The sequence below is a fragment of the Sinohyriopsis cumingii genome, chromosome 4 (assembly GCF_028554795.1).
Source record: "Sinohyriopsis cumingii isolate HCF-2022 chromosome 4, ASM2855479v2, whole genome shotgun sequence".
NCBI classification, from domain to species: Eukaryota; Metazoa; Mollusca; class Bivalvia; order Unionida; family Unionidae; genus Sinohyriopsis; species Sinohyriopsis cumingii.
The window spans coordinates 124,788,293-124,811,858 of record NC_142964.1 but is presented as its reverse complement, the minus strand read 5'-3'; the positions used below and the strand labels follow the sequence as shown (position 1 = coordinate 124,811,858).

The 23,566-nt window shown below is 34.3% G+C and overlaps 1 protein-coding gene across 2 annotated transcripts in view; it reads left to right on the top strand.

Moving 5' to 3' along the window:
• Positions 1 to 23,566, top strand: part of LOC149802040 (uncharacterized) — a 35,167-nt gene that overhangs the window by 4,901 nt on the left and 6,700 nt on the right. For both annotated transcript variants that reach the window (XM_089956444.1, XM_089956443.1), the window contains exons 2-4: positions 2,312 to 2,436; positions 2,974 to 3,417; positions 7,081 to 7,369. In XM_089956444.1, the coding sequence (XP_089812570.1) occupies positions 2,333 to 2,436; positions 2,974 to 3,417; positions 7,081 to 7,369 (837 nt within the window). In that variant the 5' untranslated portion in view covers positions 2,312 to 2,332. The remainder of the gene's footprint in view (positions 1 to 2,311; positions 2,437 to 2,973; positions 3,418 to 7,080; positions 7,370 to 23,566) is intronic.

The following is a 23,566-nucleotide window of genomic DNA, read 5'->3' as shown; positions in this document are numbered from 1 at the left end:
AATCTGCCAGTCATGAAAATTTTTGTAGAGTTATACTTGTCATTGGGATATTTGTTATTTATAATTTAATTACTCTTTTAATAAAGATTTCTTGAATATTTTCTACATAATTTTAAAATAGGATACTTTTTCAGTTTAGAAGTGTTTCATACAAGTTTGAAAGCTGTTAATATTGATAGTTCATTTTAAAACACTTCAGTCTAATGAAAACTTTTTTATTCATATTTATGACAAGTAAAACTTTCGGATTCATATTAATTAAAATTCAGAAACTGGCAGCTTTTGTGTTTTATAATGAGGGAGGAAGCTATGTGCAAAGGATAAAATTAATGTTCTTTTCCAGTGACTCCTTAGTTTTTATTAACAAGTGTAGTATTAGTAGTAGCAGTAGTTGGAGCAGCCATAGTAGTAGTTGTAGTAGTATTATCAGTTTTACACAGAATAATGTGTCAGCCATTAGTTGGCAGTGAAGGACAGATTGTACTCTTTGATTGCATGTTTTTCTTTGTTAGTTCTGTGATAAAAATGGGGTGTTCTCCTGCAATTCTAGACTGTATTGCACTCTTTGATTGCATGGTTTTCTTTGTTAGTTCTGTGATAAAAATGGGGTGTTCTCCTGCAATTCTAGACTGTTATCACTAAATATGATTACTGAATATGCCAGAAATATGTTGTTGTTGTTTTTCTTCCCAAAAATACAGAAAGTAGAAAATGTTGCATTATTTACTTTACTACACAATAACTGATGTCTTATTTACAATAATATTTCAAAGCAAAATACTTTTTTGGTAATCCTTAATTTTGGGGTTGGACTTGTGATTTCATGTTAGAAGTCATGGAAAATGAGCTTTTGAAATCCTAATGAATACCCTTATGTCAGTTAATTCTTATTGCTGCTTTCACATGGTGATGTAATGTACCAAAGAATCAAGTTATATGTTTGTATTATATTGAATCTAATTCTAAAGTGAACATATACAGAGGGGCCTCATTAATCCGAACACCTTCGTTCCCAGTGAATGTGTCTGGATGAATGAGTTTTCCAGATAATTAAATCATGCACATTTTTATTTTACGATGTCATGTATATGCTAGCTGTAAATGTACTGTATATTCAGTAATGGTTGAAATTATTTAATGAATACATCTATTGACTTGTTTTTATTTTACCTTATTATAACATGTGCTTGTACATACATGTACAGTAAATAATGTATATGTAAAAAGTACAATGAATACAAACTGATATCTTGCAGTTAAATGCATTATGGTAAACTGATAAAATGCGGTCATTTTTATTAAGTCGTATTTTACAGCAGTTATTGCTGCTAATGAGCTGATAATTGACATCTCCATTTTATTCAGAAATGAAGCCCTTTAGTGTCCACAGCTTAAATCAATCAACTGTATTTTTACAGCCATCACTGAATTGTGATTGTTACATACAATTGGTAAACAACAAAGAAGCTTAACAACACAGTTAATTTGTTAACCATATGTTTTATCAAAAAGCATGGACGATTTGATTCTTGTGTTTTTATTTAATTAACGCCCCTGTCAGCGACTAGCTAAAACATACATTGCTTATATAATCTCTGGTTACACTATGGTCACGCTACTTAGTTTTTCAATACACATGATCATATGATCAGTTGATAACATACCACTAGAATTTGACCAATCAGAGATTGATACATTGATACATCTCCATATTTGCATAGTTGAATCTATGTTATGCAACTGACTGTATTTTCATATATGCTTTTTCAAATTTTCTTAGTTTTGGACAGATTATTTCTGGATTATTGAGACAAGTTTTATAATAATTTTTTACGCTTTTGTCCCCGATTTTGAATTCCTGATCCAGAACGCATATTTCTTGATTAACAGAGCAAATTGACATTTAGAAATTAACATTTAGGAATTCCATTCTTGTTAAATTATGTCCGGATAGCTAGGTTTCTGGATAAACAGGGTATGGATTAACAAGGCTCCTCTGTATATAAGTTTCCAGTCCTGATTAAAGTTTCATTTGACTAAAGTAAAACAAAGTAAAATTTACATTTTAAAAAAGGTAACGTTTTCCATGTGTTGCTGGTTGCAAGAATTTGTTTCTTTTATACAAAATAGTGAATGTTGATATTGGGTTTGAGGATTATGTCAATGCCAAATGCAAAGTAGTATGCCAAAGGTGTCCTCTAGTATTCAGTAAAAATTATTATTATTATTATTATTATTAATATTATTATTTTTATTAAAATATGACATTTGTATCTGTTGGTGCTGATAGCAGTTGATATTAATTTTTCAGATAGTATTCTAGGTGGCAACAATGGACCCACATAGCAGACAAGGTTACCTTGGTAACCTTCAGAACAAAACCACTGAGGAACTAAGAGACTTGCTTCAAAGGCAAGAGAAACTACTTCAGAAAAGGTAACTGACATCATGTGTTGCTAGTTCAAAGTTGATGCAAAATGTCAAGTAGTTGGCAAATCAGACCACAGGAATCAGAAAGAATGCATTAAAGTACAAGTGAATTTTAGGAATGCAGTTTTTTTTGTGCTGAAATTCAATAGAGGTTAAAAAATATCAGCATGTAGCTCAAAAATGGATAAGTTTAGGATAAGGAAGTCAACTCATTAAGTAGCAAGAAGCATCTGATACCGTATTAGGGGTGATTTTCCTTCAAGGCATTTCCCTTTGTATACAAGTTGTTGATCAATGTTTGAAATTGTCTCTATTAGGTTCATAGATGTTAAAGTAAGAAACTTTAATGTAGGAAATCTATTGTTTAAAACCACTACAAATGTTTAAAATAGAGATGAAAAGAAGGTACTTAAACCCACATAATTTTCTTCTGACCAATAATTTTTAAGCTCAGAAGAACATCCTTCAACATGATGAAATTTACTGATTCTATATTTTACAAATATTCTCCTGTATAATTCTCAATTTGCCTTTTTATTTCAGAAGCTTTCTCAGCACACTCTCAGACAAGGGTGCAAAAGTCAAGCAGTTTGCCAAAACACTGGTAGACATGATAGAAGAAAGAGAAAAAATGGCTGCCCAACTTCAACCCATGGACTTGGAGAAAACTTCAGGATCGTCATCTGTAACTTCCAAAGTTTCAGGGATATCCAAGTTCAGATCTTCTAGAGTGGTGAAACAGGAAGACACCATTTCAGGACTTGTTATTGAACATTTTTCTGATTCACAGGATCTTGAAGATGTTGACAGTGAACCAGGCAGTGATCTAACATTATATGATGATTTGGAACAGAATTTTGAGAATTTGAGTATGAAAGATAAAAGTAGTGAACACTCCAAGGATGTAGTTCATTTGTATGACATTGCAGAGGAAAGAGCAAAACAGAATGCTTTGAAACAAAAGAAAGAGCATTTTAAACCAAACAGGTATTACTATGTACATAATAAATTTTTGATAATTTTTGCACCAGTGCATGATCAGAGCTTGGTAACCATTAATGGTAACCACAGTGGCTTTTGGTTGCTAATTTTCCCAGATGGCGACTAAATTTTATGAAATGTATGGGTAACTTTGTTTTCCTTCTTTGTGCATTGTAAAGAAAAATATGTGTTATGATTACCTACAGAACTGAGATAATTGATGTAATTTTGGCTATGACTTGAAATTTTGCTTGTGGAAACTTGGTTGTCTAGTTCTCTCTTTAGACAGATGTTCAACTTGGCTTCTGTCTTGTAGCTCTGTGGCATTTGCTGAATTTTGTTATCAAGTTTAAAACCTAAATTTGCAGTATAAAATGTTTTGTATGCATTCCATTCTTTAAAAAGATAAATTACAAAATCCATATTTAATTTTAAAAATTTTGTATTTAAATAGATTATTAAATTGGAATTACTTGATTTCTCAGTCAGAGATGCAAAGGGCAGAAAAACCAAGCCTTGTAAGGTTCATATATCGTATTCTCCCATTTTCAAGGATTGTATATGTTAAAGAAGTTGACCTATTCCCAATTCTCCAGCATTGCATAATGTCAAAGAAGCTGACATGTTCCCAATTGTCAAGCATTGCTTAATGTCAAAGAAGCAGACATATTCCCATGTTTTTTCTTTAAAGCATCAAAGAATCATAAAGTTTACACTGATCATACTGTGTACATGGAAGTATCAAACACAAATAAACACACCTTAGTTTTTAGCACATCTGACCTTAAGGCCTACAATAATAATAATAATAATAATAATAATAATAAATTTAAAGAAGCTCATTTGTTCAACTGACAAATCCTCCATGAAGCTTTCTGCAGTTACATGTATATGATGCACATTTTTATAGTTGTGGTGTCTATAAACAACAAAGCTATTTAAAAAAAACTAGATGTCCAAGGCATTACAGACTGTGTACATACAGAATTCATTCAATGGCTAGTAGATAATCTGTATTGGGCATTACAGATTGAGTACATACAGAATTCATACAAAGACAATAGTGAATCTTTATAAGGCATTACAGACTGAGTACATGCAGAATTCATGCAGTGGCTAGTAGAGAATCTGTACATAGAGATTAAGTACATAGAGAATTCATACAAAGACAGTGAATCTGTATAAGGCATACAGGTGAGTAAATACAGAATTCATGCAATGGCTAGTAGAGAATCTGTATTGGGCATTACAGATTGAGTACATACAGAATTCATACAATGGCTAGTATAGAATCTGTATTGGGCATAACAGATTGAGTACATATAGAATTCATACAAAGACAATAGTGAATCTGTATAAGGCATTCAGGTGAGTACATACATAATTCATACAATGGCAGCTAGAGAATCAGTATTGGGCATTACAGACTGAGTACATACAGAATTTATACAATGACAGTAGTGAATCTTTATAAGGCATTACAGACTGAGTACATGCAGAATTCATGCAGTGGCTAGTAGAGAATCTGTACATAGAGATGAAGTACATAGAGAATTTATACAAAGACAGTGAATCTGTATAAGGCATTCAGGTGAGTACATACAGAATTCATACAATGGCTAGTAGAGAATCTGTATTGGGCATTATAGATTGAGTACATACATAATTCATACAAAGACAATAGTGAATCTGTATAAGGCATTCAGGTGAGTACATACAGAATTCATACAATGGCTAGTAGAGAATCAGTATTGGGCATTACAGACTGAGTACATACAGACTTCATTCATACAATGACAGTAGTGAATCTTTATAAGGCATTGCAGACTGAGTACATATGAAATTCATACAATGGCTAGTAGGGAAACTATTGGGCATTACAGATTGAGTACATACATAATTCATATAATGGCTAGTAGAGAATCTGTGTAAGGCATTCAGGTGAGTACATACAGAATTCATACAAAGACAGTAGTGAATCTGTATAAGGCAATACAGACTGAGTACACATGAAATTCATATAATGGCTAATAAGGAATCTATATAAGGCATTCAGGTGAGTACATGCAGAATTCATACAAAGACAGTAGTGAATCTGTGCAGACCAGTACAGATTGAGTACACAGAGAATTCATACAAAGACAGTAGTGAATCTGTATAAGACATTACAGACTGAGTACATTCAGAATTCATACAAAGACAGTGAATCTTTATAGGGCATTACAGATTGAGTACATACAGAATTCATACAATGGCCTGTAAAGAATCTGTATAGGCATTACAGACTGAGTACACACTCAGTTCGTACAAAGTCAGTAGTGAATCTGTATAAGGCATTACAGATTGAGTCCATACAGAATTCATACAATGGCTAGTATATAATCTGTTTAAGGCATTTCTTGCGAGTACATGAAAGTACATTGTTTTAAAGAGGATTAGTACTTATACAGGTTCACTACTGTTATGGATAACTGCCATCTCACCTCTATCTGCATGGGTTCGAGTCTTGGGCATGGCCAATATGGGTGCATGAGAAAGCTTGCCAGAAGCTTCTCATGGGTCGGTGGTTCTTTCCAGGGTTTCCCAGGTTCTTCATCTACCATTTATACTGGCTGCCATGTATAGCCTAGCTTGTGCTGAAAGATGGCATTAAACCCCATAACAACAACATTTCTGATCTGATTTCACACTCTGGAGGTCTTATTTCTGATCTGATTTCACACTCTGGAGGTCAAATTTCTAATCTGATTTCACACTCTGGAGGTTAAATTTCTGATCTGATTTCACACTCGGGAGGTCAAATTTCTAAGCTGATTTTACACTCTTGAGGTCTTATTTCTGATCTGATTTCATACTTTAGAGGTCAGATTTCTGATCTGATTTCAGTCAGTCTTTTGGAATATATGTTTATATTAAAAACTCAGATGATGTAAAAATTGATCAAGATCCATACATACTAATGAGAAAATCTTGCACCTCTTTTTCTGAGTTTATTACCACTCTGAAAACCATATTTGTGATCTGATTTTGATTAAATTTGGAAGATATCCTTATGAAATCAAGATTCTGGGTGACTTCCTTAAGGAGTGATGGGCATGCATATTAATGAGGTGATCTTGCATCTGATTGGTTGAGCTTGCTATCAGTCTGGAGACCATATTTCTGATCTGATTTTGTTCAGAATTGGAATATATGCGTATATCATCAAGATCTCGGAGACTTCAATAATGAATGAGATCCATGCGTATAACTGAGATGATGTTACGTCTAGCTGACTCAGCTTGTTGACATTTTACAGACTCCATTTTGGATCAGAGTTTTACTGAACTTAGGTTTAAATCATACAGTAAGGTTTCTTATGAGTGAGATGTGTGGTTTTGCTGACTTTCACACTCTCATTGTCCCAAACCACAGAAGTTAGAGATCCAGCAAAAATTTGCCACATGAGATAAAAAACCCTACTTTTCTTAATGTAACATTCCTAAAGATCAAAAAATCTCTAAAATAAGGACCTGTCTGTTATAGATCTGCAATCAGTAAAATATAACTTGCCAAGATTTAAGCCCTGTTATTTTCAGACAGAAATACTTAATATTATTGGTGGACATATTTACAACGTATACAGCTCTTATTGCCTATTTACTGAGTTACAGCCATGTGTATTTTCAGCACTCTGAAGATATCAAAGGTAGAGGATTTGCCTCCAAAATTCAGACAACCACAGCTACATAATTCTGCAAAGGGAAATATAGGTGATCAAACAATGGAAACAAACAAAGCAGACTCTGGGAATGAATGCAGAGACAGATCATCTAGTAGCCAGGATCATCACTTGGAGTCAAGTCTTGAGGGTGGAGACTCTTCAGTGTCGCCTCCGAAATACATTTTTAACAAGGTTAAAATGATATCCTTGCAGGAATCTGTACAGTTACAAAGGGAACACAAAGCCAAGCAAGAGGTAGGTAGCTGTTTGGGTACTAAGTTTTATTAGCCCATCGGTCTCTAAGACCAAATGAGCATATGGTATAGCCCATTTTCTTTTGTGCATTGTGTATTAGTGAAATCCATCTGTATTTCTGTTGTTGCTTTTTAACACTCTATACAAAAGATCAAATTTTAATCAGATTTGTAATATGATAATGAGAGATTGTATATTCATGGGGTGCTCTCGCATCTGATTTGCTGACCTTGTTACCACTCTGAAGGTCATGCTGCTGATAACGATTTTGATCAAACTTGAAACATGGACTTGTATCACCAACAAGGACTGTTTCATGTAAAGGCCCAGGTTTCTTCTTTAAATATGTTACTCAGTCATAATACCTTAGTTAAAAAGCTAATATGCCGACCTCAGTGGTAGTTGAGGAGAATGATCCCCCCTTGGTATAGGGATTGGTGCCATATCCCATGAATGTATCAGTTAATACTTTTGCTTGTGCCAAGTAGCATGCTCTCATCAAGAGGGACCTCACAAAAGTCCTCCACCAAGTTTCTGGAAGTCCTACACAAACAAGTTGGAGGAGTCTTCTCTTCAAAGGGAAGTATGCTTTTTGTATAAACCTCTCCCTCGATAACTCCTGCACAGTGGGGTCCAAAAACATAGACCACACTATAAGTGAGGGTGCAAGTTATTAAAGGATCCCCATAGCAAAATGAAATTATGCCATCCTTGCTGGACATCGAGGAACCCAGGTTGGGGGTGGGCTGTGAAATGGTCTGTTTAATGGCTGAATACTCATTTTAAAATCGCATTGAGAATAACTGTCAGTAAAGCATTTTATCTGTCAAAGTTATTCATCTTTATGTATAAAAAAAGGACATTTATTTTCAAGATGCCCAACCACTGAGAGATTATTCCAGCTGGTTTCAACAACCCTTCACATGTACTCGAAAACAATGTGTATTACATCACTGCTTTATGTTGTTGTTGAGTTGTCTGGTTCCCTGATCCAAGTGTTCCTTGCTTTGCTCTCTAATAATGTGGAATGCCATGCAGGGATCATAAAAATCAGGGAACCAGACTATTTACTGATTAAAAATCAAACAAGATTCCTTTAATTAAAAAAATGGAACATTTAGTTAGTGAAACAGCATCAATGTCAAAACTCTTTTTTTAAAAATTGTTTTATTAGTACAGTATTGATACCATGATTTTATTACAGTTAATAGTGAAACTTCTCAGCTCTGAGGAAATCTTCGAGTTCCAATTCAGGAATTACAAGTTAACTACAAACTCTGAAACTTGCTTCTCATTAATAAAACATATAAGTGAACTGGAATTATATTTCATAAAGTATTCATTTGCTTGGTTGTCTTTCTATCTTTGATAAAATTTGTGAATGAGTATGCTAATTTATGGTAGTTTAGTTATATTACATTCACAAACGAATAGTAAATGTTTGATTGATCACTTGAAATGAGTTGACCTGACACTACTGGGGCATGCTAGCTCTTATGCAGGTTGGATTTGCATGAATTTTAACTTATCATTCATTCCACCCCCTATATTTGATACAAAAAGTGTGATTAACATGGTAATACAAGAAGTTCAGCTTTTTATTCATTGCAGCAATACAACAAATACAATCAGGTATCAAAACAAGGTCAGCATTCAACTAGGTTCTCACAGAAATGTTCTTGGACATAGCTGTTACGGTAGATTGGTATATTTCACATTCGAATACAACTGGGCACAAGTGAATTTACATCTAAACTGAACTAAAAAATAGAACTTACACTTGAATTTCACTTGATTAAAAAAACTCAACTTATTTATTTGGTATCTATTTTTAAAATTGCAAGTAGGCATTTTCATCGATCGGAATTTCGTTACATTGTTATTTACGGTGTACCAAGAATGTTGTTTGGAAAGAAATTTTAACAAAATACATGACTTCTTATTAAAAGTTGTTAATTTCATAATGTTGACTCATATTTCCAGGTCAAATCAACTGTTTTCAGTGATAGAACGAGCAATATATCAGGGTTTCAGTTACCAATTGTTATCATGATTTTCTTCATTTTTAGCAACTAGGGTCAATTTTTGGGGTACTTTCTAGTATAAAGAAAATTTGATCCACGACTGACTCTGCATTATAAGCGGGTTCATGAGTTATCAGGGTGCGAGTTATTGAGGGAGTTTGTATTTCCAACTTTTCTTTCTTGCTATGATGACAGAGTTCTGCCTTTACATTAAAGCACTTTGCCATCACTTGCTGCAATTACTTACTTGCACTGGTAGCCTATGCAACTGACTAGGGTTTTAATTTATATACGTGCAATGTCTGTAGTGATTTTCTGATTTTCTTCTATGGGTTCTCATTCAAAGCCTTCCTATTGTAAACTGATATTATATATTAACGCTTCATTGCAGTCTGCTATCACTTTATTAATTTTACCTGGGCCTATTCCTACAGTTAAAATGTCTCATAATGGATATTGTAGTACCCTGTATATGTCACATGCTTCAGGTGTTTGTCATAGTTGTTAAACCTGCACAGTTTCTTATAAGTTCAAAGCAGGAAGATTCTGCTTTCAGTAGCTTCTACAGTCTGAACAGTTTTGGACATTTCAGGTCTGAGTATGTCATCATTTACTTGTTCCAAGCATCTATGTGTCAATTGTATAACAATGCCTCCTGTTTTCCAGTTGAATACTTATGAATTTATTTGCAATGTCATGACTGTATTATCAACCTTGTATTCAATATTTGGATGAGCCTCAATATGGGGACCACAGCTTATATCCTTCCTCCATGAATCTCAATGGAATAAGTGGGTGCATATTCACAGGAGGGTCCACTGGTGGTAGCGGACAAAATGGTATGGACAAAATGTTAAATGGACATAACGGTATTGGACAAATTGGTATGGATAAAATGGTGCGGACAAAATACTATGGACAAAATGGTATGGGACAAAATAAGAGATTGTGCATGAATAATACAAGACAATCATGGTGTGGCTCCTGGAATTTTATATTACTTTTCTCATACGCGAAAAAATAAGTTTTTCTTCTTAAAAGTACGAAAAATAAAGTGTAAAAAGTTTATTCTAGGATCGCATAGGGCTTCACCAATCATGCAAACCGCAGTTTTATTTTCCTTATTGGTGGCAAAATATACCATCTGGCGATTTTGTTATTGCCAACATTGTTGGCTGTTTAAACTTGTATATACAACAATTGGTTTGGAGTGGAGAAATCCAGAGGCTCCATGAAAGGGAGCCGCAGACTTGATATAAAATGCACTGAAATTTATCTATTGTTACATTAACATTCTCTTTGTCCATATTGATAAACCATCATAATAGTGCATTGTTATATCATAATCCACTTATGTTGACATCAAGCATGAGTACTGTATGTTGTGAGATATCCACTTTTTGGTAGTGGAGATCAACCGGACAAGGCATTATCTCGTAATCTATCTTTCATCAGATTTTCGGCCAGTCATTATTAATTAATATATTTACAAGGACTGACATTTGTGTGTGGATGGTAAGTAAAATTCCTCTTCTTTCCACTCAGAATTAAATCCTTCAGAATACCCACATTTTCTGTACTAATCTTTGTCATCAGACCAGAACTCCTGCGTCTCTGTCGTCTGTTGGCTTTTTGTTAAATTTCTGACGCATGAGTGGAAGACAGCATCACTCCACTACCACAAATGTGAAGAAGAAAAAAAGCATCTTACTTGTTGGTTTATTCAATAGACAGGAAAGAACTGAAACTACAATTGACCAAACAACGGCCAATTCCTTTTTAAAAATATACCCAGATAAAATAGTTTGCTGAAATTTCAAAGAAAACATTACCTTAAAGCACCGACTGTTATGAGAACATGTTAAGCAAATGGAGAAAAAAATTAGTCTCAATCATGCAATACAGTTATTTGATGTTGGTGCCACAATAAGAAACAGATATTTGTTTGGTTCTCCAGCGCTGGCCTTTAGCGGTGACTTCAGTAATGCATGCACCTTTCATCAAAGAAAGCCGACTACAATCTTCAATAAAAACAAAGAACTTTTTTTCAAAGAAGTCAGTACCAAACTTAAATAAAAGCTATGGAATCTGATGGATATTTTTCATATTGCAACATGACTGGAAGACGTATACTGTGCCATGACAGTTTCTTTTTGCAGAGAAAAAGTTTGTGCTTTTGAATGCTACCAACGGCGGCTTAAAAAGCAAACTAACTTTTACTGACTTGGTACGTACTGAAAAGTAAATGTGCTTCATCATTCATTACGTGATTGTGCTATGTTTATCCACTGAATTCATGCGTATATGACCTGTGACAAAATTATTGAATATTTTAAATCTGTGTGTGTGCATTTTTAAATGGAATTACTTGTATTTTGGATTCAATGTATGTGATGAGATTCACTGGTGACTACACGGTGTTGCTACTCTATTCATGCTAAACATAAGACATGTATATATAAACAATATACACTTATATGTACCAATCTGTGGTTCTCTAAATCAAGTAAAATATTATATAAGCCTTCTCTGTTTTCACTGCAGGTGTATTTCCCTTTTACTTTGCATCAATTTAAGATGGTAACTGTGCCAATGAAGCACGTATTTTACCACCCACATTTAGTACCCACCCCCTCCCAAGCAATTTTTTTTGGGTACATGCATCATTTTCTTCAGCTTACTGACCTGGTTGCTTATAACACGGTTCGGTCTATAACACGGTCAGGTTCTATGGCTCCCAACTACCTTGTTATAGTGGGGTCACACTGTATTATGATTGGGTAATGTATTTAAAGAAGAAAGTAATTTTTTCTAGTAAAATATATTCCTTCACAAATACTTACTCAATCATAATATACATACACACTCCCATCCTCACTGCAGTTACATCCATATAGAGAGCATGCCTTCTTTTCCAGTTGTAACTGATATATTTTTGAGATTTAGTACCAATCCTTGTACCAAGGGTATCTCACTTTGCCTGACTGCCACCTAGGTGGGCAGATAATGTTTGGATTTTTAGCTAAAGTCTTTAACCTTGGAGGGCTGGATTTGTGAGGTAGTAGTAGTTTTAAGGTATTATAATGGGGTAAGTATTTGCAAAGAAACATATTTTAGTAGAAAAAATTAGTTTCTGTTGCAGTAATCAGTCACCAGATACATTTGTTTCCTGCCAATGGAGCCCAGAATGCAGGGTATTTTGTAAGGGTTCCTTGTGGGGTTTTTCAATTTCTAATAAAAAAAATAGTGCATAATAATTGGGTAATCTTGCATAAGATTGATTGAGCTTCTTGCCACTGAAGATGGTATTTCTGACCCAAATTCAATCAGACATGGTAAATAGGTCTATATCATCAAGCTGTTGGATGAGTTTTATTATGAGCAATACCTTTGTATATTAGACATGTGATCTTGCATCAGATTGTTTTTATAGAGACTGTATTTTTTGTGCATTTTGATAAGATGGTCATCATTTCAGATGAGTAGGATTAAAAGCAATCTCCATGTGTATTAATGAGATGATCTTTCATCATATTTTAGCTGAATAGCCATGTGTATTAATGAGATGGTCTTTCATCGTATTTTAGCTGAGCAATAGCCATGTGTATTAATGAGATGATCTTTCATCGTATTTTAGCTGAGCAATCTCCATGTGTATTAATGAGATGATCTTTCATCATATTTTAGCTGAATAGCCATGTGTATTAATGAGATGATCTTTCATCGTATTTTAGCTGAGCAATCTCCATGTGTATTAATGAGATGGTCTTTCATCGTATTTTAGCTGAGCAATAGCCATGTGTATTAATGAGATGATCTTTCATCGTATTTTAGCTGAGCAATCTCCATGTGTATTAATGAGATGATCTTTCATCATATTTTAGCTGAATAGCCATGTGTATTAATGAGATGATCTTTCATCGTATTTTAGCTGAGCAATCTCCATGTGTATTAATGAGATGGTCTTTCATCGTATTTTAGCTGAGCAATAGCCATGTGTATTAATGAGATGATCTTTCATCGTATTTTAGCTGAGCAATCTCCATGTGTATTAATGAGATGGTCTTTCATCATATTTTAGCTGAATAGCCATGTGTATTAATGAGATGATCTTTCATCGTATTTTAGCTGAGCAATCTCCATGTGTATTAATGAGATGATCTTTCATCATATTTTAGCTGAATAGCCATGTGTATTAATGAGATGATCTTTCATCGTATTTTAGCTGAGCAATCTCCATGTGTATTAATGAGATGGTCTTTCATTGTATTTTAGCTGAGCAATAGCCATGTGTATTAATGAAATGATCTTTCATCGTATTTTAGCTGAGCAATAGTCATGTGTATTAATGAGATGATCTTTCATCATATTTTAGCTGAGCTTGTCAACACTCTGACTATTCAGATCTTCATCAAACTTGTCAAATGGTTTTATATCATCAAGATGTTGGATGAGTTTCATTACACTGTATTAGCAAAAAGATGTTTTGATGTAATATTGTTTATGGTTGGCCAATCATGTTATCACTCTAGAAACCAAATTTCAAGCAGATGTTTCTCCATCTTTAAAAAAAAGTCTTTATCATCATGGTTTTCAGTATGTTTTATATTAAGTGAGAACTGTTCACTTTAATGAGGTGATCTGATATTCAGGCTTGTTATCTACTAGAGCAGGGGTCTCAAACTCAAACCACCTTGAGGGCTACACAAGGTCATTTTTGATTGCCCAAGGGTCACACCACCTTTGTTATCTTTCATGACATCTTGTGACACCAATCGTTTTGTGGTCCATAGTATACAACTTGATGGGCTGTATGCAGGCTGCGTGTTTGAGACCCCTTGTACTAGAGACTATTTCTCATCTAATAATAAAATTTGGTAAATAAGTTCACGTTATAAAGATCTTGGTTGAGATGATTTTGAGTGGGATCTGTGCATATTAATTTTGTGTTTATATTTAGATTTTATTTCATCAGAGTGTTGTACAATAAAATCAGCATGATACAAAGATTGAGAGATAATTTACAACAGGTTGTATTGGTAGTACATTAGTACATAATCCAGGTTGTATTGGTATTACAGTAGTACATAATCCAGGTTGTATTGGTATTACAGTAGTACATAATCCAGGTTGTATTGGTATTACAGTAGTACATAATCCAGGTTGTATTGGTAGTACAGTAGTACATAATCCAGGTTGTATTGGTAGTACAGTAGTACATAATCCAGGTTGTATTGGTAGTACATTAGTACATAATCCATGTTGTATTGGTATTACAGTAGTACATAATCCAGGTTGTATTGGTATAGTACATAATCCAGGTTGTATTGGTATTACAGTAGTACATAATCCAGGTTGTATTGGTAGTACAGTAGTACATAATCCAGGTTGTATTGGTAGTACAGTAGTACATAATCCAGGTTGTATTGGTAGTACAGTAGTACATAATCCAGGTTGTATTGGTAGTACAGTAGTACATAATCCAGGTTGTATTGGTAGTACAGTAGTACATAATCCCAGTTGTATTGGTAGTACAGTAGTACATAATCCAGGTTGTATTGGTATTACAGTAGTACATAATCCAGGTTGTATTGGTATTACAGTAGTACATAATCCAGGTTGTATTGGTAGTACAGTAGTACATAATCCAGGTTGTATTGGTAGTACAGTAGTACATAATCCAGGTTGTATTGGTAGTACAGTAGTACATAATCCAGGTTGTATTGGCAGTACAGTAGTACATAATCCAGGTTGTATTGGTAGTACAGTAGTACATAGCCCAGGTTGTATTGGTAGTACAGTAGTACATAATCCAGGTTGTATTGGCAGTACAGTAGTACATAATCCAGGTTGTATTGGTAGTACAGTAGTACATAGTCCAGGTTGTATTGGTAGTACAGTAGTACATAGTCCAGGTTGTATTGGTAGTACAGTAGTACATAGCCCAGGTTGTATTGGTAGTACAGTAGTACATAGTCCAGGTTGTATTGGTAGTACAGTAGTACATAATCCAGGTTGTATTGGTAGTACAGTAGTACATAATCCAGGTTGTATTGGTAGTACAGTAGTACATAGTCCAGGTTTTATTGGTAGTACAGTAGTACATAGTCCAGGTTGTATTGGTAGTACAGTAGTACATAGCCCAGGTTGTATTGGTAGTACAGTAGTACATAGTCCAGGTTGTATTGGTAGTACAGTAGTACATAATCCAGGTTGTATTGGTAGTACAGTAGTACATAATCCAGGTTGTATTGGTAGTACAGTAGTACATAATCCAGGTTGTATTGGTAGTACAGTAGTACATAATCCAGGTTGTATTGGTAGTACAGTAGTACATAATCCAGGTTGTATTGGTAGTACAGTAGTACATAATCCAGGTTGTATTGGTAGTACAGTAGTACATAATCTAGGTTGTATTGGTAGTACAGTAGTACATAATCCAGGTTGTATTGGTAGTACAGTAGTACATAATCCAGGTTGTATTGGTATTACAGTAGTACATAATCCAGGTTGTATTGGTATTACAGTAGTACATAATCCAGGTTGTATTGGTAGTACAGTAGTACATAATCTAGGTTGTATTGGTAGTACAGTAGTACATAATCCAGGTTGTATTGGTAGTACAGTAGTACATAATCCAGGTTGTATTGGTAGTACAGTAGTACATAATCCAGGTTGTATTGGTAGTACAGTAGTACATAATCCAGGTTGTATTGGTAGTACAGTAGTACATAATCTAGGTTGTATTGGTAGTACAGTAGTACATAATCCAGGTTGTATTGGTAGTACAGTAGTACATAATCCAGGTTGTATTGGTAGTACAGTAGTACATAATCCAGGTTGTATTGGTAGTACAGTAGTACATAATCCAGGTTGTATTGGTAGTACAGTAGTACATAATCCAGGTTGTATTGGTATTACAGTAGTACATAATCCAGGTTGTATTGGTAGTACAGTAGTACATAATCCAGGTTGTATTGGTATTACAGTAGTACATAATCCAGGTTGTATTGGTAGTACAGTAGTACATAATCCAGGTTGTATTGGTAGTACAGTAGTACATAATCAAGGTTTGTCAAATACTCAGCAAAGTCAGGTGAGTGATATCATGTCTACTTGTTCAATGTCAGTGAGAGAAAAAAAACATTTTATGGAAGTTTTCTCCATTTCTGTGTCAATACATATTTTGTCTAACCTTTATCAGCTTATGGTTAGAAACAGGCATTAGATTTGTTCTCTTTATCAGATTATGAGTAGACATAGGCATTAGATTTTTTCTAACCTTTATCAGTTTATGGCAAGATATAGGCATTAGATTTTTTGTCTAACCTTTATCAGATTATGAGTAGACATAGGCATTAGATTTTTTCTAACCTTTATCAGTTTATGGCTAGATATAGGTATTAGATTTTTTGTCTAACCTTTATCAGATTATGAGTAGACATAGGCATTAGATTTTTTCTAACCTTTATCAGTTTATGGCTAGATATAGGCATTAGATTTTTTGTCTAACCTTTATCAGTTTATGATTAGACATAGGAATTAGATTTTTGTCTAACCTTTTTCAGAAACTTCCACTAATTTCTTCTCTAATGAACTTTTCAGCTTGTAAGTTACAGGCATTGTTGTTAAAATTTTATCCACAACAAATACTTTGCTCAGACCAGTTAGGAGTGAATCCTTTTTCAAATGTTTTCTTCACTAGTGAAATTCTAGCTCTATCACCCATGCTAAACTTGTGTCTTCGGTACATATTCTCGTTCACCAGAATTGGGTTATTTGCAGCTTCATTGGGTGACATTCCAACGTTTTATGTTTGTGTTATTGTAATCTGAAATAATCTTCCATAGATCATCAGCATACCTGTTAGTGTTCTTGGCTGTAAGGTGCTTGTAAATCTTCTCTTTTAGCATATGATTAAATCTTTTTACAACAACACTTTTCCCATCATTCCCTGTGATGTATTTGGTGATGTTATTTTGTTCCAGAAACTGCTCGAATTGTTTATTAAAAAATTCAGCTCTGTCATCTATCCATACCTTATTCGGTTTTCTTTCTGTGCTGACAATAATACCTCTCAATGAATTAGTTATAGATTTACCTGTCTTACCTGTAACAGGCACACTAAATGCATATTTACTAAAAATATAAACTATATTCATCAGGTACCTTTTATTGTCATTATGCTTTGCAATATGTGACATGTCAGCTAGATCTATTGCCCATATATCATCAGCTGACTTTGTGACAACTTTTCGTCAAGGAAACTTTTTTGTGAAGTTCATGTGCGAGACCGCTCAATGGTCCAGTGCTCAGCAGTCCATTGTCATAAAGTACATTTTTACTGAGTCTGGGCTGAGGTGCATGTGCCAGAATGCTCTGCATTCCAATTAACCCCAGTTTATATAACCTTTTACCAGCTTACGATCAGTTTGCTCCCTTATTCCCTTCAGTCTCATATCGCTTAGCATAGCAAGCATGATACAGTCACAACCAGATTTATCATTTTTGTTGTCACAGTAACATATATCATGTCGCATTGTGATTGCATTGACTTGATTATAGGGCTCCTCCCCCGGGATATGATTGTCATTTTGATCAAGTTGTTTGTCGAGAGGATTCCAAGGACCTGTATACATGTGGCATGGCAGGGTCCATCCACCTTTGGGTTTTGGTAATTTACCAATTAACTTGTGAATATCTAAGCTGGATCCAATTACAGCCTGTTGATTGCAACACTGGCAATAAGTTACTATTTTATTGTACTCAAGACAAAGATCGTGGTCAGCTTCACATGTACATGCTTTGCTACAAACTGGCCTTGCATTTTTGTTATAATTTAATCATTGACTAAAATAGTCTTATAAATTCTTGGCATTTCCTGATTGCCAGGTGATAGTGAGTCACATTTGAGAAACATGCTCTTTTTCCAGCCACAGGTAGAACTTTTCATCATAAGTTATATTTGGTAGTTTCTGTGGTTTCATTTGTATTTTCTGTTTTACTTCTTCACTTCAGGCAATAAAGAGACATTTTTTTTAATTGTTAGATCTTTTTGCTTGTTAGATAAAATTGCAATTTTGTCATTTTCCAGGCTTGGTTTAGGTGCAGATTGTAATATAAATTTCAGAAAATCACCATCAGAGTGTTTGCACTCTGCGACTTTTGTTTGATAAACAAAATGCAGTAATATCCACAAGCTGCAGTTCCAACTGACTGTAGTTGATGAATAATTGATTTTTTTTATACTTTTGGGATGATAGCACATACTGTTTGATTTCACTTGGTGGTAGCCCAAATGAAGCAAAAGTTCTTTTTATTAAGCACTACCCAATGCATGTCAGGTCCGTTGCTATAAATTTGGATATTTATAACAAAACTTCTACCTCCAGGTTGACGTGATAGTTCATCTTTAGAAAATCCTCCTTGAAATCTGCTGACATCTTTCAGTTTATCTAAGATCTCAGTTGCTCAGTGGATGGATCGCAGAGTGATCTACCTCCTGGTACTTTGTAGCATTAGTCCTGTCCCACGCCCTATCCCCAGTAGATTGGGAAGTAGACTTCCCACTATTTCTGCTAGCAACAGACCTATGAATCCACCTTGGATCGCCTTCCGGTTTGTATTTTTTTATAGTTGTTTTACGTATCCAAACACTTTGTGTTTTGGTCATTTTTTAAAATTTATATTCGTTAGACAAAAATGAAATGCTACAGTAACTGTTTGATTCCATCACCAGACACAGCCTTCTTTGTGGCCCTGGATATGGCGCTCGAGGCAGCAGCTATCCCCAGGGTGCCCAGTACTGGCAGTAATTTGGGTAGCAACGTTTTTGCAATAGTTGCCAGTGCAGGAAACCACCACAGATCGCTTGCGTTCTTGACATTAAAGTAACTTGCACTTCTGATAAATTTAAAATAAAAGCTTTTCCAGTCCTATTTTATTGATTTGCCACAGTGTCAGCATTAGTTTTGCTGGAAAACGCCAACATCTGGGGTTCTGAAATCTATCCTCAGCGAAACAGACTGTTGTTTAATAATAGCTTGTGTTAGTCTTTTTACTTGACCTGGTGATAAATTCACTTCATGTACAATATATTTCATTCTGTATTTATTTTCCTTCTGCTGGATAAAATTGTATTGCAGTAATTCCACCGCTTGTAAGAGGATCAATACATTCCGCCAGCTTATTTGAGCAAAGCACTTCAAGTGCAGAGGACCTGTTAATCATTCTTAATCAGAAAATTAGTACATTCAACTGCTTGCTTGTTTGATAAAGATATATCGTCCTTTAGACATGGACAGTCATCCTGTCCTTGGTAGAATCTATCGTTAAGAATCTGTCAGATACAATTAGCACATAAGCATAATACACTATCTGGAGCAACTTGAGCCTGTCCAAGTGACCACATGACTTCATTGTCAGAATTTGACCCAATAGCTCATTCACTATGCATACTGACATCAAAGTGAAATATCGGATAAAGCGTTCTAAACTCTTCGATTGAAATGTAAGGTCCACTGTCAGCATCGTGATATTTTTGCATGGCTTCCATGAGATACATGTAGGCTTGAGATACGTCTCTGTCAGCTAGCGCTGCAGCATCAGCTGCAAAATTACATTTGACCACTTGTTCTGGATACTGATTAGAATTTATTCTGTCAAATATTCGTGTGACATCAGAACTATCAAATACAGATTTGTTTTGAAGCTGACTTTCACGTCGATCAAACACATAAATACATGCCTTGGTAACTGTTCTCTTGGTGACGTTGTTATTCTCCTTGTGTTATTGATTGAATTTGGTATTGTGGTTTGATAAACTTTATTCTGCATAACGTGTATTTTTTGTATGAATGCTGTTAGCATTGTCTCGGGTTCTGTTGTTTTATCAGTAGACAGAACTATACCTGGCATCAACAATGCTAGCCGTGACATTACAGACTGAGTATTAGCACCACCAGCTTGCATCAGACAATCGCTTTGATCAGTTCGATCAAGTATAAGTGTATGTTTTATCCCACGAAATACCTTATTATAGTCTCTGCAAAATCCAAAACAGAAGCATCATAGTTATTTGATGTGAATTATCTGCAAATGCTTATCGTTTAGTGTAACCTTCATTTGTACCAGCAAGTACTACTGCACCATCTGCTGTTCTTACACTTCCTCATATTTCAAGTATGGTTTTGTGTAGTAGCAAAAACACATCTTCATCTCTTATATTAAAAGTGTGAATGCCAGTTTTGTTAGGTTCATTTCAATTTTCATTGAGATATTCAGCATTCTCACATTCTGTTGTTGATTCATCTGTTGGTATTTCCTCGGTCAGGTCAAGATAATTTTTTACAGACATTCTTTATCTGTTATTATTAGACAAAAATAAAAATGCCACAATATCTGGTGGAATGCTAGCACGGTTTACTAGCAGACTAGTTCTAGTTTTAGCTACTAATTTTCCTATAATTTTTTCACCTGTTGGCGATAGGTGTTTTTTTTTTTTTATCAGTGCCCTAGTAGTTTCTGATGTTGGTGATATTTCAGAAATTGCTTGTTTTATATCCCTATCACTTTTAGTAGGTGTACTTGGTGGTCCACCCTTGATTTAATCAGAAATCTTCTGTCCAAAAGCTGAACCTGCTGCAGATGATGCTCCTGTGGCAAAAGCTTTAGATATGTCTAACCTGATAGGCACTTCTTTCTTTTTGCAATTCTTGGTACATTTTCAATTATTTATGAGAATATAATTCCAAAGAAACCTCCTATGATATTTCTGTGATAAATCTAACCTTGTAAAAACAAAAATTCATGGCGGTAAGAAACCAGAGCAAGAGTGACTAAAGAAGATTCACGACGAGCTTGACAAACTAGCAAAAACAAGGAAACACAAGTTTCTTAAAAATCGTAAGCTCAAGGATACATTTGCTAAACATCTAGTATTTCATGTTCTCAGTATGGATTATTATAACAAAAAGACACCGTTAGAAATATTAGATGATAGTACTGACACTAACCTGCTAACAACAGCATATCTAGTTTTGATAGACCCTCTCATCGGCGATATAGAAAAGTATAACGTAAATCACATTAATGCTGCACTAAACGTAGTACCAGAAACTGAGTCAAGGATAAAGTTATATGATGATGATGATGAACAAGACATTTTATCAAGAGCTTGATGATATTACAACTGTGCAATCTGTTTTTGATGAAGATCATGAAATACGTAATAGTTCTAAAAAAATTGTTGAAAAACTATACAAAAGAAGCTGGAAAGTTACTGACAGGAACAAAATACAAAAATATCAAAAAGCTGATTGCTGTATACCTAAATCTACCCACCAGAGATATACTTCAAGTGGATATTCTCTGTCTTTTAAGATTTGCAACAGCATTTGCAATTCTCAGGCAGCATCTAGTTCTTAAAAATTTTAAACAGGGTCAGTTGTGTTATGTTGTTAGTTATATCGATGAAACAGAAGATATGTTATTGTGATAGAGTCAGTGATATTACTGAAATACCAACACATTTTAACCCTCCATTTTCATCCTCAGTTTCAACACATATCAGATATGATGATATCTCATCGGAAGTATATGATAAGTTCAGAAAGTTTGTTGCCGATCCTATCAAAAAAAAATTTAGTGCTCTGATCAGTAATGTTTCAGATGAAAATATTTTTACTATGATGATTGAAATAATTACAGAAACAGTTTCATAATGACGAAAAAAGAAATAAGAGACTTCAATCATATTTCATCAGGTCTCCAAGACAACAATAGAGATGAGTTGATCAATGCTATAAATATTACCATTAAAAACTTTACTGTGTCAGACAAGCTCGAAAATTTTATAGTAAAATAATAAGCACGCTGAATTATATTCATATGATATTAACAACTAGTGGAATTATTTCAGTGGGGGGAACGTTAAATCCATTATTGTTAATAGTACCCAGGATAGGTATTGTTTTATCAGCGGTGAATAAATAGATCAAGAACAGAAACATGTCTAGTAAAATAGCAATAGCAACTTATAATAAAATTCTTAATCAAATGTGAGCTTATCTCAGAGGTGAAAAGAGTATTATGTTAGATCTAATACAGGAAATGCGAGTCAAAGACGATTTACTTGTAGATATGATACAGAACACAGTTGCAAAATACAAAAAACAATACTCAGTAAATTTTATATGAAATATGGAAGATGTTACGGTAGAAGATACCATGTTAAAGATGAAAAGAATTCTTTTCCGGGGCAAGCTTATGACAATTATGCCTAACAATGAAAAGTATAGCACATATTTCAAAAACAGGAATAAGATAAAATTGTCTCTGGGTCACACAGAAAATTTGGATTATTTTAGTAAGCTTACCTGGGTCACAGACTCACTTGCTAATGCTGCTGATAATTGAGAAATCAGACAATCACAAATGATCTAAAATTTATATGAGACCATCCTATACAATTATTGATTTTTTTTGTAAAATCCCAGTGAGTTATTAATAGCTTGTTCATTTTATTAGTCAGGTGCCTGACCTACAGATCCCAGCGAGTTATTAATAGCAGATTGGAATTTTATGACATTGATATATATAGTAATTTTGTGTGAATTTTAGGTATAGTAATTTTGTGTGAAAATATAAATATAAATTGCTGACGATTTCATGTAAAAACCACAGTAGTAGACTATAATGGGCATTTCTAAGCCAACCCCATTTTGTTTGATGACGATGATGATAGGTGATAAGTCGTAGAGCTAGGTAATCAATAATGAAATAGATTCTGTTACCTGAACAAAGTTGTTTTCATATTTGTTTAGACTAACAGGGGGCCTGGGAGAGGGTATCGTACTTTCATCCTAATACAAAATAGGGGTTTGGCATAGATACCTCATTATAGTTTTCTACTTTTATAATGTACTTTATTAAAAAGTGATTTCACTGTATGGCAATATACTCCATGACTTCTGTGGACAGTGTTATAATGAAAGAGTGCTGCTTTTATAATGTACATGTACTTCATTATAAAGTGGTTTCAGTTCTTGGTAGTATACTCCATGGCTTATATGGACAGTGTTATAATGAAAGAGTACTGTATTTATAATGTACTTCATTCTGTAGTGATTTTGCTGTATGGCAGTATACTCAATGGCTTCTGTGGACAGTGTTA